Genomic DNA, 11,237 nt, shown 5'->3' with positions numbered 1-11,237 from the left:
ATCTTAGGCCGATAGCTATTTTTAACTCACGGCATTGGCTTCTGTTTTATTTATTTGTAGTGCTTTCTTGAAAATACGCATCGAAATGTAATATATTTCGACTTGTGCTCAATAACAATTGTTTTTTTTTTTACTTTTTTTTGGAATGGGGAGGGGGATAGAAGACTGCACGCTTCGTTTCTCGTTCATGGAAAATCAACACAATCGGCGGCTGTTGTTGATGACGTTATGTTTTGTCTGTTGTTTTATTTTTGTTCAGTTTTTAGTAGCTTCGTCATTTGTATGTTTGTGTATCTATCTGTGTGTCAAGTTTTTAAGTGCATAAATGCTATTACAAAATTATTATGGCCGCTTTTCATTACATGCATCCACTAGCTGTTTATATATGCTTGTACCAATGTATGTGTGTGTTTTAATGTATCTACTACCAGTGTTTGTGGCTCTAAACGTTGCTTTCGGCAGTCTGAATCTGTCGGATTGAAGCATATACCCTATACACACAAAGACGTTGTAGTACGTCGGCTTTGAGGCAATGTATGTAACACACTCCATTCATATTAAAGTAACTTGACACCTAGGCTAAGCTTTAGAGTCACCAAAAATTGTGGGAATCGCCTTTAAATAAAAATGGATCTGCTTGTATATTTATTTATAAATTGAAATAGTTTGTGGAAAAGCAGCTGAAAAATAATGATTTGTAAAGGTATTCCATGTATGTATGTATGTAAAAAGCCACTCTTCTGATTTATAATTAATAGACCTGTTATCGTTTTTAAGTTACATTAAATTATTCGCTGAATTTTTAAATCCATATTCATACGTATCTATATGTATATACAAGTATCTTCAAAGTTCGAATTCGGTAACGAAAGCAGAGCTTGTAGTTATGTTTCAATTATAACGCAATTTTTAAAAATTCCAATTGAAAAAAAGTTATCCCGAAAACATTACAAGATATGAAATCCGCAGGTATAGATTTCTTCTATAACTTCCGTAAAGGTTAATATTTTTTAGCCAGACGAGTCGATAAGCCTTCATCTATTATCATGCCTAAAATTTGCAGTTTTCGCTTGGCTACAGAGTTTATAATAGTCGTGCAGGCTCTCCTCAAATATTAGCCAATTCTTTATTTTTCATTTTTGTTTTTTATGTGGTTTATAGATACAATAAATAATGCATTTGTTTGTGTGTGCCCCGTTTGTGGTAAATCTCAATGTGCGGATGAATGACTGAATCTCTGTGCACTTTCTAGATTATCTGTATGTATGTTTGTCTGTATATTTGGCATATAGTAGTTTGGGGTCTTAAAGCCCTAGCAATTCTTCTGACCTCATCAATAGCAACGCGCGTCAGTCGTAAAGTTAAAGAATCAGAAACACTGGCACTTGATCTTCATAACAACAAATTGGCTAAGTATTAGTAGAACAGTCGAACTTATTGCTGCATACGTATGTGTCTATATATTCATAATTTGTTTACGTTCTGCCACTTTTATTGTTATTGCTGACACATGAAATATCAATTTAATTTGCACTGCTGGCCATTAATAGCTTTTGCAATGCAGCCACAATGAAAATGAAGAATCCATTAAGGCAGTTAAAATAGGTTGGTGTCTCGAATTACCATCAATATATGTAATGATTACAATTATTGTTTGTGATTGTTTTCGAAACGTTTAAATTGTTGACTTTAAATGGGCCCTTTTTTGTTCAGCTGTCTGCAGACAAAGACACTGAACTTTGCACAGTTTTTCCGGCTTTCCATTGCGTGCGCGCAGGCGTGTCGCTAAAGTGGCTTGTTTGAGTGTGCATTTCCGGTCATTTGAAAACCTTTATCGATTTGGAAAAAAAATGTTGCCTGCACACACACACTCACACACTCTCCGCATGTACGTTTTATTTATTTTAGTATCCGGTTTCCAATTCTTTAATTATTTTTCTAGGTATTACTTTTTATTTTTCTCTCACATACACTTTGCGCTTATTTAAGTTGACACCTTTTTGCTTAACAACTTTTCTGTCTCTATAAACGCACACGCTCAGAACGAACGCAATGACAGAAAAGCAACAACAATAGTAGCAGCAGCGACGAAAACGGTTTTCATTGCGAAAGCTATCGGATCGGCTCAAATCGAGAAGCGGAGACAAGCGAGACTTTGTGTGCGCGCGGCCGTGAATCACAAACGCAACTGACAGTGGCACAACAACAGCAACACTAACAGCAACGACAACGGCAGCGTAAAGCCGAATGCGCCGAGGAGGCAGAAACAGACAGACACAAGAGCCGAGTGTGGCTTTCTTTGTTGTATACATAAGTGTATGTATGTAGAAGCCAACAACAACAACAACGAGAACGTGAAGCAATGTTTTGCGGAAGAGCCAAGAAGCAGAGAGTTGACCAGGCCTAGAGTTACTCACCGGCCGGCTGCGTGGCGCATGTGCACATCGGTGGTGCATAGCATTGCATAAAATAAATCAAATAATGACAATGGCTTAAACGAATATAGCCCGCTGGGTGCACGCCCAGAAAAATTGTAAAAGCTTCTGCCAAAATACATACCATTTAAGGCATCCAACCGGACGACGCAGCTTTAGTATCATTTTTTTTTTTGTCCATCCCATTATGGCCATATTAGAGTGACGGTTAAACAGGATTTGCAGGCCGCTCGTAATCAACTAAAACCAGAAATCTTCTAATGTGCGCAGTCAACAAGAAAGTGGTAGCCTGAACAGCGGCAGATGTTGCTGTTGTTGTCAAGGGATTCGCATGAAATATAACCTTGTTGTCTATGTCCACATGTCTGCTTTTCAGAGTTTTGGCGGCCGATAAGCTTACTCTCGCCTTATTTGGCGTATCATCATCTCATGATGGACATGCTGCTACGATGGCAAACAACTCAATTTTAATTAAATGTTGTTTACGAAAATAAATTAAGAATGTTGCGCCGTATCAGTACAGCGCGGCGAGGCACGCATGCGCCAATTATGCCAGGGATTGAACAACCTTGGGATGTTGGCGAGGCTGGTCGCTGCAGTGATAGCTCCGTCGCTGTGCTGTGCGTGACTCAATGTGCGTGTACTCTGGATAACAGGTTCCATTTCCATACACCTTTATCATTGGTTAAGTTGCGGAGCATGGGCTGGATGTTGTTTGAGTCTCTTTGTTTAAATAAACGAAACCGGTCAAGTTACTTGACATTCCCATACGCATACTGTACTTACGATTTATTATGTGCAATTAAAAGACTTACTAATGTAAAGAAGATGCAAAAAATGTATTTGGCTCGCTACTTTAAAAATGCTTCTAAGCGACTTTGTTGCGTTTTCATGGCGTTTTTAGTCGCTTGCGTTTTTAACTGTGCAGCCAGCTGCAACAACGCGTTTTGTTTTTGGGTTTTTGACTGCGTTTTTGAGGCGTCTTTTGCGGTCGGCCGTGGAGCTACCATTTTCTTCTTATTGGCCTTTGCACCATTTTTTTGAGGAATTTCCTTCTTTAGCTTTTTTGGTGGATTTTTCGGGGAATGAGACACCAAGGCACTTGCTGTGGGTTTGAGTGGAGTTTTTTGTTTTTCAGACTTCGGTTTTTTCAATTTCGTATTTATAATCGTATTCTTGGATTTTTTGTTTAGTTCAGCTGCTTTTGTTTTAGGTGCGTTTTTCTCAGATCGCGTAGTCTTTTCAGGTTTCTTTGGCTTCTCCAACGTCAGAAATGTCTTGTGCCCGCAAAAACAGTTGACTTCCTGCATGATGGAAGTATTATATTAGAGAGTGGAAAATTAAATCTATATTGGGTCGCCATACCACATTGCTGGCCAGGCGTTTTTTTATCCATTTGGCGCGCTTGCGTTGCTTCGTAGACAGCGTTCCCTTCAACTGTTTGTCTTTATCCGTTGCGTCCAATTTGGCCACAAGCTTGCGATATTTGGCACGGTCAGTTAGTCTCTGTGGCCTTAAATGCAGCTGGTTATTACCATCACTCCACTGATTTCCACAACGTGCGCACATACGTGCCGGGCCAAAGGTATCTGCAGGTAACTGTGTGTTGTGCCTGGCCAGCTTACGACAGGTGTTGCTGTTGATTAAACTTTACATAAAAATGCCATTGATTTTTGTGTATAGAATCCGCTTACATGTAGTAGGACTTGAGAAGCCGCTCTGTGTGGGTTTCAGTGGTAAGGGCATTGGCACAATCCCATAATAAGCCCACTTTTTCGCTGTTAAATTCTGCCATTTACAATTCCTCTTGTGGTCATAACAAAGAACAAAACATTGCGCTGTCAGTGCTACCAATACCTACGATTTAGATAGTCAATTTCTGACTACAGTGTTCAACAATGCCGAACTCAGTGCTCGTTAATGCCGTTAAAAGGGTAGGTAGCTGATTTTGAAGCTGTATTTGAATTAAGCTTCAAAATATAACCAAACATTTGCTGATAAGTTAAAGAATATTATTTATCTACCTATTCGCGAAAAAATTGGTTTATAATGTCCAATATTGCAAAAAAATTTTCATTATAAATGTAAACTTGAAATATGTATGTATACAGTAGTGTTCTATCTCCATCATTCCAACGTAGAGCTAAGTCATAGACGCTGCTTTGACTAATAAACAATGCCAAGCCACAGTAATTGGCATTTCCCAACACTAACCCCGCCACTAAGAAGCATCAATTTCAAACCAAACCGACGCGTAACAAAGAAGTGGCAGCGACGCGTATTTAATAAAAAGGACGCATTGCAAATAATCAAATATTGAAAGCGTGGCTGTAAAGTGTAAAAACAGTAACGGGACTTAGGAATTAATTTAAATAGAAGTGCAGTTAACCAAAGGCCGATTATAGTGTGCGCTTTCTTATTTTTGCAACGAAAAAATCGAACAATGGATCCCTTCACGCAGGTACAAGATGGCAAGCCAAAAAAGCCTGGAGTGAATTTTTGTAAAGCGCATTCGCATTGTAATTTCAGCGCATGCTCGAGAAAGCGGAACAGCGCAGTCGCGCCCTAGGGATTACAAATGCCAGTAAGTTCCCTTTGGCGGAATGCATTCCGTTGCATTCCACGGAGTATACCACGAATGTCGATGCCTCCTCCAGCAGCAGTAGTGCTTCAAAAGTTATATCCAATGCAGTCACAGGCTCCGGCAGTGCTAACTCCAATTCCAAAGTTGTAATTTTGGATAAGGCCAATCTGGAGGCGTCGCCAACCAAACCGCTCCGTCACTATGCGGCCGTCAACAAGGAGAACATGGAAATGGGCATTGAGATCAACATAACGACAGACAAACCAATTGGGGTAAGTTTTTGTTTCGTTTTGGTTTTTTTCGTTTTCTCAAATGTTGCGCATATTTTGGTGGTTGTTGTTGATTTACTTGCGCTGTATTTGCTTGCTATATGTGAATGTGTGTGTGTGTATCTTTTCGCGTGCGCTTAGGTGCAAGTTGAAATTCAAGAACAGGACGTAACTGACGACGAGGAGCAATGCCAAGGTGGTGCCGAGGTTCATGAGCCGGTCGTTAATCAGCCCCTGGCAAGGCTTCGCGACACCTCACGAAATAGACTGCAACGTATGGGCGCCTTGTACTCCAACACCAATGACTTGTCCTCGCCCATACATCGCACCGAGGGTCAATTCCATGCGGATGATGATGATGTTGATGCTTACGGCCACACGCACAGTCCGAGAAAAGCAAAGCAACGTTTCGGAAAACTGGCGGCGCTGGCAAACACGATTAACCAGTGGGAGGATGATACTGCACATCATGATGCGCACAGACCGCTTAGTACAGTTCCACCCCAGAAACCTGATTTGCCAAGTCGCCATGCCATTGGTTCGGTAGAAAAGAAAACAAAGTCACAGGCCCCCCAACCGCCACGCTGTGTGCCAGCCAACAACGATGCAGTAGACGACGCGATGAAGGTGAACAAAACAAAGCAATTGAAATGGGATCCCAAGGTATTGAGCTCATTGGAGGCACAAGGCTTTCAACGGCGTGAATCATCCACAATTAAACATACCTATGATTACACCGAACAGGACGACGCTCCATCTGAAGCTCAGGCAGCCACACCGGCGGTGCCTACTAAATCCACAGCGGTTAGCAAAGTGGCCAAGACATTTGACACGGCAACAATGGGTCCTGCGAAACCAGACAAACCAGTGAATCCAGCGCCAACAACAACTGTAAAATCCGGCCTGGTTTCTGGTCGTGCTGCGATTTTTGAAAACAAGGCGTATAATGCATGTCAGACACAAAACGTCCAACGCAATCAAAAGGATCCATGTGAGCTTTCGCTGAAGGAGCGCATGAAACTCTTTGAAACTGGTAACAACAAAGCAATGCTGCCAAAAGCGCCCATATCATCAGCCCCCACGATTAGCCAAATAAGGCAGGATCAGCCAAAAGGTAAGTAAATAACTCCACAACTGCAACTATATTTAATAATACGGAAGCAGTCCATGCAGTACATCCAGTCACCGCTGCTGCCTCTTCAAACTTGGTCAAACCCAAGCCAGAGAATAAACTGCGCGATAAGGTGGCTGCCTTGGTAGCTAATGCTCAATCATCGGCCGAAAACCGCATCAAGGATATCGATCGCCAGCGCCAAGAGGACATGCAAATTATAGCAAATCGTTTCAACAAGCAAAAGGAACTATTAAACCAGGAAGCAACTTTCAATCCTCCACAACAACAACAGCCTCAACTATCAGCTCCGATGCAAGGCAAAGTGGTACGGCCGATGCCACCACCACCACCGCCACCCGTTATGACAGCATCTGTGCTGGCCAGCAGCAAACGACGCTCACGTAAGTCCACAGCCTGACAACTTTTCAAGATGATATTAATCAGTCCAATTTTATAGCTGGTGATGCCATGGATGAGGAATCAAAGCGTGCTCGCACTTCAAACTCATCTAACAAGGCGGCTGAAACCGCAAATCGTCTTTATCCAGCACTATCTGACCTCGATTCCAGTGGCGACAATTGCTGTGCCACTGTCACCGCTTCCTTAACTGACGGCACAGATCAGGAGGACGAACTAGAAAGGTGCGCTGATAAATGTTACTCCTGCCTGCTATTTCTGCTCTGCATAGAATAGCAGTTAAGACTGATTACTTAGTGAAATTTAAGACACACGCATAGCTTTAATACTAGCACAAAGCCAATAAAAATATCGCTTCCTCAACTAATTTCTAACCTTTGCGACATTTTATTTTAGTTACATGGAGGAGTCTGAAGTTGACAGCGTCGCAAAGCACAGTGCGGGTGACGAGGATGACGAACAGTCCCAGACTGAGGACAGCAGCGCGGGCATGTGCAACGTCAGCCTCGGCCGCGAAATAATGCATGTGGTGCAGCAGAACGAGGCGCAGCAGCAGAGCAAAAAGGTAAGTGCTGCTACCTGCCCTCACACAGCTGAAACCCAACACACACATTCTCATTTGCAGACTGTAAGGTATGCCGAACAGGACTTTTATTACGGCCATGATGGGCACGATAGCTCAATGAATTCATCGTCCGTGGCCTCTACGGGTATGGATGACTATTTAGATGAGGCCCTGGGAGACGATGATGATGGCACACAAGATGAAAGCGAGGACGAACACAATGCGAGTCATATATCGCGGGGCGTAAGTTTTTGGCTTTCAACCTAAAAACCTTTTAGCAGTCGATCAGGATTCCCATAGAAGGACCTTCTTGTATGTAAAAAGTTTGGTTTTTCTGTTTTACCAAGCTACGTAACCCTTTAAGTTGTTTGCGGCCCACATAATCTTTCGGCCTTTTAATGTGACTCAAAATATACGATGTAATGCGAAAATGTAGGAAGTTACATCAAATTAAAATTCGTTAATGAGTAAACTCCAAAATCTTTTAAGTAATGCGATTTAAAATGCTGTTCACTAGTCTATTTTGAAACCGAATATTGTTTCCGCACTATTCGATCGGATTCGAAAACGGGATAAGGGTTGCTAGACTAGAATTTCAATTGTGAGTCTAAAACGTATTACAATTTGGGGTTGACTATTGATGGGTAAAAACAAATAAATGGTTTACCAAAAATATGTCTAAATAGTTATATTATCTGATTTTCAATCGCAAACTCAACTCCAGTTTACCTTTGCTCCTCTTGATACGTTTGTTGTTACATGATTTTAACTAGTTTCTTCATAACATAATTACAGAGTAAAGGCACGACAGCATCAAACAGTTTTTCATTTCGCAAAACACCAGCAGCTGTGTGCCAAACTATTGCCGAGCACGAAGCTATGGACGTGCAGACGCCACTGCTGAATGGAGCACAACCAGTGAAATCTGAGCTAAGCGTGAATCAGGACAATGACAATCTTGTCACATTGGTTCACACTGTAAGCTTTTATCGTCGACAGCAAAGTGCCAGCGTAAGTATGGAATTGTGGCAGCAATTATGCATGTAACTGAAAATTTATTTCCATTCTATTTATTCAGAGTAATAACTCAACGCCTGTGCGAAAGATCTGCCGAGAGCAACAAGTATTGCGGTCGGCCTTGGACGCCGGAGGAGCCAAGCATAAGCTGGATTATGGCTCGCCACAGCAAAGCGAGAGCGTAAATACGGACAACTGCATCGAAGAGGAAGATGATGGGGACGAACACGATTCACACAATTTAAATGATGCTGCCATGGCGCAGGACAAAATTAAGAAGCTCCTCAGCGAAGTTTGCAAGCAACAGCAGGTTATTGGGCAGGCTAGCCAGGCTTTGAATCTTTGTGCCGCCACAGTAGAGTTTTCCGGCTCCACAGAGTCGGTTGAGGGTGAACGCTACTTGTTGCTAGCCAGTAAGTACCTATCGAAGAAATAAATTAGATGTCCCGACTAATGACAATCCACGTTTACAGCGCATCGCCGCCAGGCCTGTTTGGATGAAGTACAACGTTTACGCGTGGAAAACAGCTTACGGCCTGTTGGCGCGCCTAAGGAAAAGGGTCAGTTGATAGTCAAGGAAATTACAATACCACTACGTCAGGAGTATGTGCGCAAAATGGCAACGGGCACCATTACTGGCCATCATCTGGTTTGTCTACTTAAGTACAACGAGCATGTACTGGCCACCAAAACAGTACCGACCATGCCCGGCCTGTTGTCCGTTAAGTTTCCGGATGTGCTGCAACTGAATAATGTGTACGCCGATTTTAGGGTAAGCTGCCACTGACACTTCCTCGCTCTCACTTTTGATTAATTGCTTTTGCCGCAAATGGCGCTTGAACATCCTAGATAACACTTGAGATTTATGGCATGTTGGCGCAGCGCGATCAACTGCCCCACGAGTTGAAGTACCACATTAATCAGAACAAGAAAGGTGGCATAAAAACACCGAAGAAGAAGGGCGGCGAAAATCGTCTGGTTATGCCTCCAGTGCAGAGTCCTGCCGGTCCTCATGTGGTTCGCACACCCCAATTGGTGCAATACGGCTTCGCCATATTCTCGCTGCGTGAAATTCAACGCACAACTTGGACACTGACACAGGTACATATCCACATGGAACGAACATTACCCTGCCGGCTATGATTGTTAAATTATTTTATTTTTGTGCAGGTACTGGGCGTCAGTCCTTTAGAGGGAGTCGTGCATATGAAGGTCAACTGTGAACTGTCCGTGTGTGTGGAATACAAAGGTTTTCTCACCATGTTCGAGGACATTTCCGGTTTTGGTGCCTGGCATCGTCGGTGGTGCTATCTCAATGGGTCTGTTCTCAACTTTTGGAAGTATCCGGATGATGAGAAAAAGAAAACACCCATGGGTTCTATTGATTTAAATGCATGCACCTCGCAGAAGGTGAGCACAGCACCGCGAGATATTTGTGCGCGCCTAAACACAATGCTGCTGGAATGCGAGCGCCCAGCCATAGATACCGATCAGGAATCGCTTATAATAGTCCCGAACGGACGCATGACCACTGTGCGGCATTTACTGTCGGCCGACACAAAAGAGGAGCGCGAGGAATGGTGTGCTTACTTTAATAAAGCGCTGACCTTAATTCGCGCTTGGGGTCCGACGCATTAAAAACATGTCTCCCCGACTACCTGACATTTGCAATTGTTTTGAATAAGTACAAGTAGAGTGGGATTTTTGCGGTTGACATTTCCATTATTGTTTTTAAGTTATTTCGCCTTTTGGTTTTTTTTTTAAATTACTTGCGTTCTAATTTTGTATGTGCGTGCAAACAAGTAGCATACTTTTTGTAAATTTAATGTATTATTGTAGTAATTGTCCCTTAAAGAAATGTCTGCAAGTATCAGTCGAGTTCGTTGACTATTTCAATTAAGCAAAAGTCTATATTGTATAAATGAAAAAGGCAGAATAAATTTAAACACCATATTTCATAGTCCTTTTGTTTTGAAAATAGCTATTACAGGTCTAAATTTCTCTTTTGTTACACATTTATAGGTTTATTTAATATATTTATAGTACACATATATATTATTGTTTAAATACATTTATGATACACATATATTTTATGTTTGTTATCCATTTGCTGCTGACTATTTATGCGTGTTTAGCTAATTTAATGTGTGTGTTGTACAGAGTGGCTCAAAGCAACGTTTTACTTCTCGAGCTAATTGGACAATTCATCCTCTTCATTGAACTGCAAAGTTTTAAACCATTTTTTCAATTTACCGTGCAATGCTATAGAATTTTGATTTGAATGTTGGATTACCAGGAAATTACACTTTCTGAATTCACATAAAGCTTTCTAATTGACCTCTTTCTTGTGCTCTAAATCATAAATTGTACTGGTATATTGTGTTTGTGCAGAGGCTGTGTTTACTCAACTAATCTGGCATCTGTATGTGCTCGTATGTAGTAGGAACTGCATTTTGCAGATATGTATTTACTTTGTGTGTGTCAATATATGTATGTTGTGCTCAAATATGGAAGTAGTTTTATTTGAAATCGGTCAGCCATTATATTTTTGACCTTTTTGTGAACTTAAGTTATAGTTGACATTTGTAATTCGAGTTTTTCTGCTGAATTGGATACTATCAATTCAACTTTTGCAATATTGCAGCTTTTGTCTTTTTATGTTATTGGCATTTTTGGATATTCAAAAATATTTGTAAATGTTCAAAAATGTATTTGTGTGTCAAAATTCTAGTGCATACACGTACATATAGCAGTGTCCGATAAATTGAAGTGTTCGAAATGAAAATTTAAGTTGAGTATTTCTGATTGGAACGTTAGATAACACGATATTTATTCT

The 11,237-nt window shown here is 41.4% G+C and overlaps 2 protein-coding genes across 5 annotated transcripts; one reads left to right on the top strand and one right to left on the bottom strand.

Annotated features, from left to right (window-relative positions):
- Positions 1–3,255: 3,255 nt before the first annotated feature.
- LOC115634014 lies at positions 3,256–4,261 on the bottom strand. Of its 2 annotated transcripts, none has more exons than XM_030531539.1 (3): positions 4,130–4,261; positions 3,801–4,071; positions 3,256–3,739 (listed from the first exon to the last, which is right to left on the bottom strand). In XM_030531539.1, the coding sequence occupies exons 1-3, from the start codon at positions 4,228–4,230 to the stop codon at positions 3,287–3,289; spliced, it is 825 nt and encodes a 274-aa protein (XP_030387399.1). In that variant the 5' UTR covers positions 4,231–4,261; the 3' UTR covers positions 3,256–3,286. The 2 variants fall into 2 exon arrangements, with proteins under 2 accessions (XP_030387399.1, XP_030387398.1); XM_030531538.1 differs by having other exon boundaries at positions 3,801–4,083; positions 4,130–4,242.
- Positions 4,262–4,687: 426 nt separating this feature from the next.
- LOC115619962 (anillin) lies at positions 4,688–10,640 on the top strand. Of its 3 annotated transcripts, XM_030512995.1 has the most exons (13): positions 4,688–4,896; positions 4,965–5,291; positions 5,430–5,951; positions 6,033–6,402; positions 6,453–6,803; positions 6,860–7,043; positions 7,216–7,384; positions 7,445–7,627; positions 8,180–8,395; positions 8,463–8,814; positions 8,875–9,173; positions 9,251–9,502; positions 9,572–10,640. In XM_030512995.1, exons 1-13 carry the CDS (start codon positions 4,879–4,881, stop codon positions 10,037–10,039), a joined length of 3,711 nt encoding a protein of 1,236 aa, XP_030368855.1. In that variant the 5' UTR covers positions 4,688–4,878; the 3' UTR covers positions 10,040–10,640. The 3 variants fall into 3 exon arrangements, with proteins under 3 accessions (XP_030368855.1, XP_030368854.1, XP_030368853.1); XM_030512994.1 differs by having other exon boundaries at positions 5,430–6,402; positions 6,462–6,803; XM_030512993.1 differs by having other exon boundaries at positions 5,430–6,402.
- The last annotated feature ends 597 nt before the right edge of the window (positions 10,641–11,237 follow it).

Source organism: Scaptodrosophila lebanonensis, unplaced genomic scaffold (genome assembly GCF_003285725.1).
Source record: "Scaptodrosophila lebanonensis strain 11010-0011.00,11010-0021.00 unplaced genomic scaffold, SlebRS2 tig00000001-arrow-pilon, whole genome shotgun sequence".
Lineage (NCBI taxonomy): Eukaryota > Metazoa > Arthropoda > Insecta > Diptera > Drosophilidae > Scaptodrosophila > Scaptodrosophila lebanonensis.
Note: the sequence above shows the minus strand (reverse complement) of the source record. Positions and strands in the feature narration are given on the sequence as shown.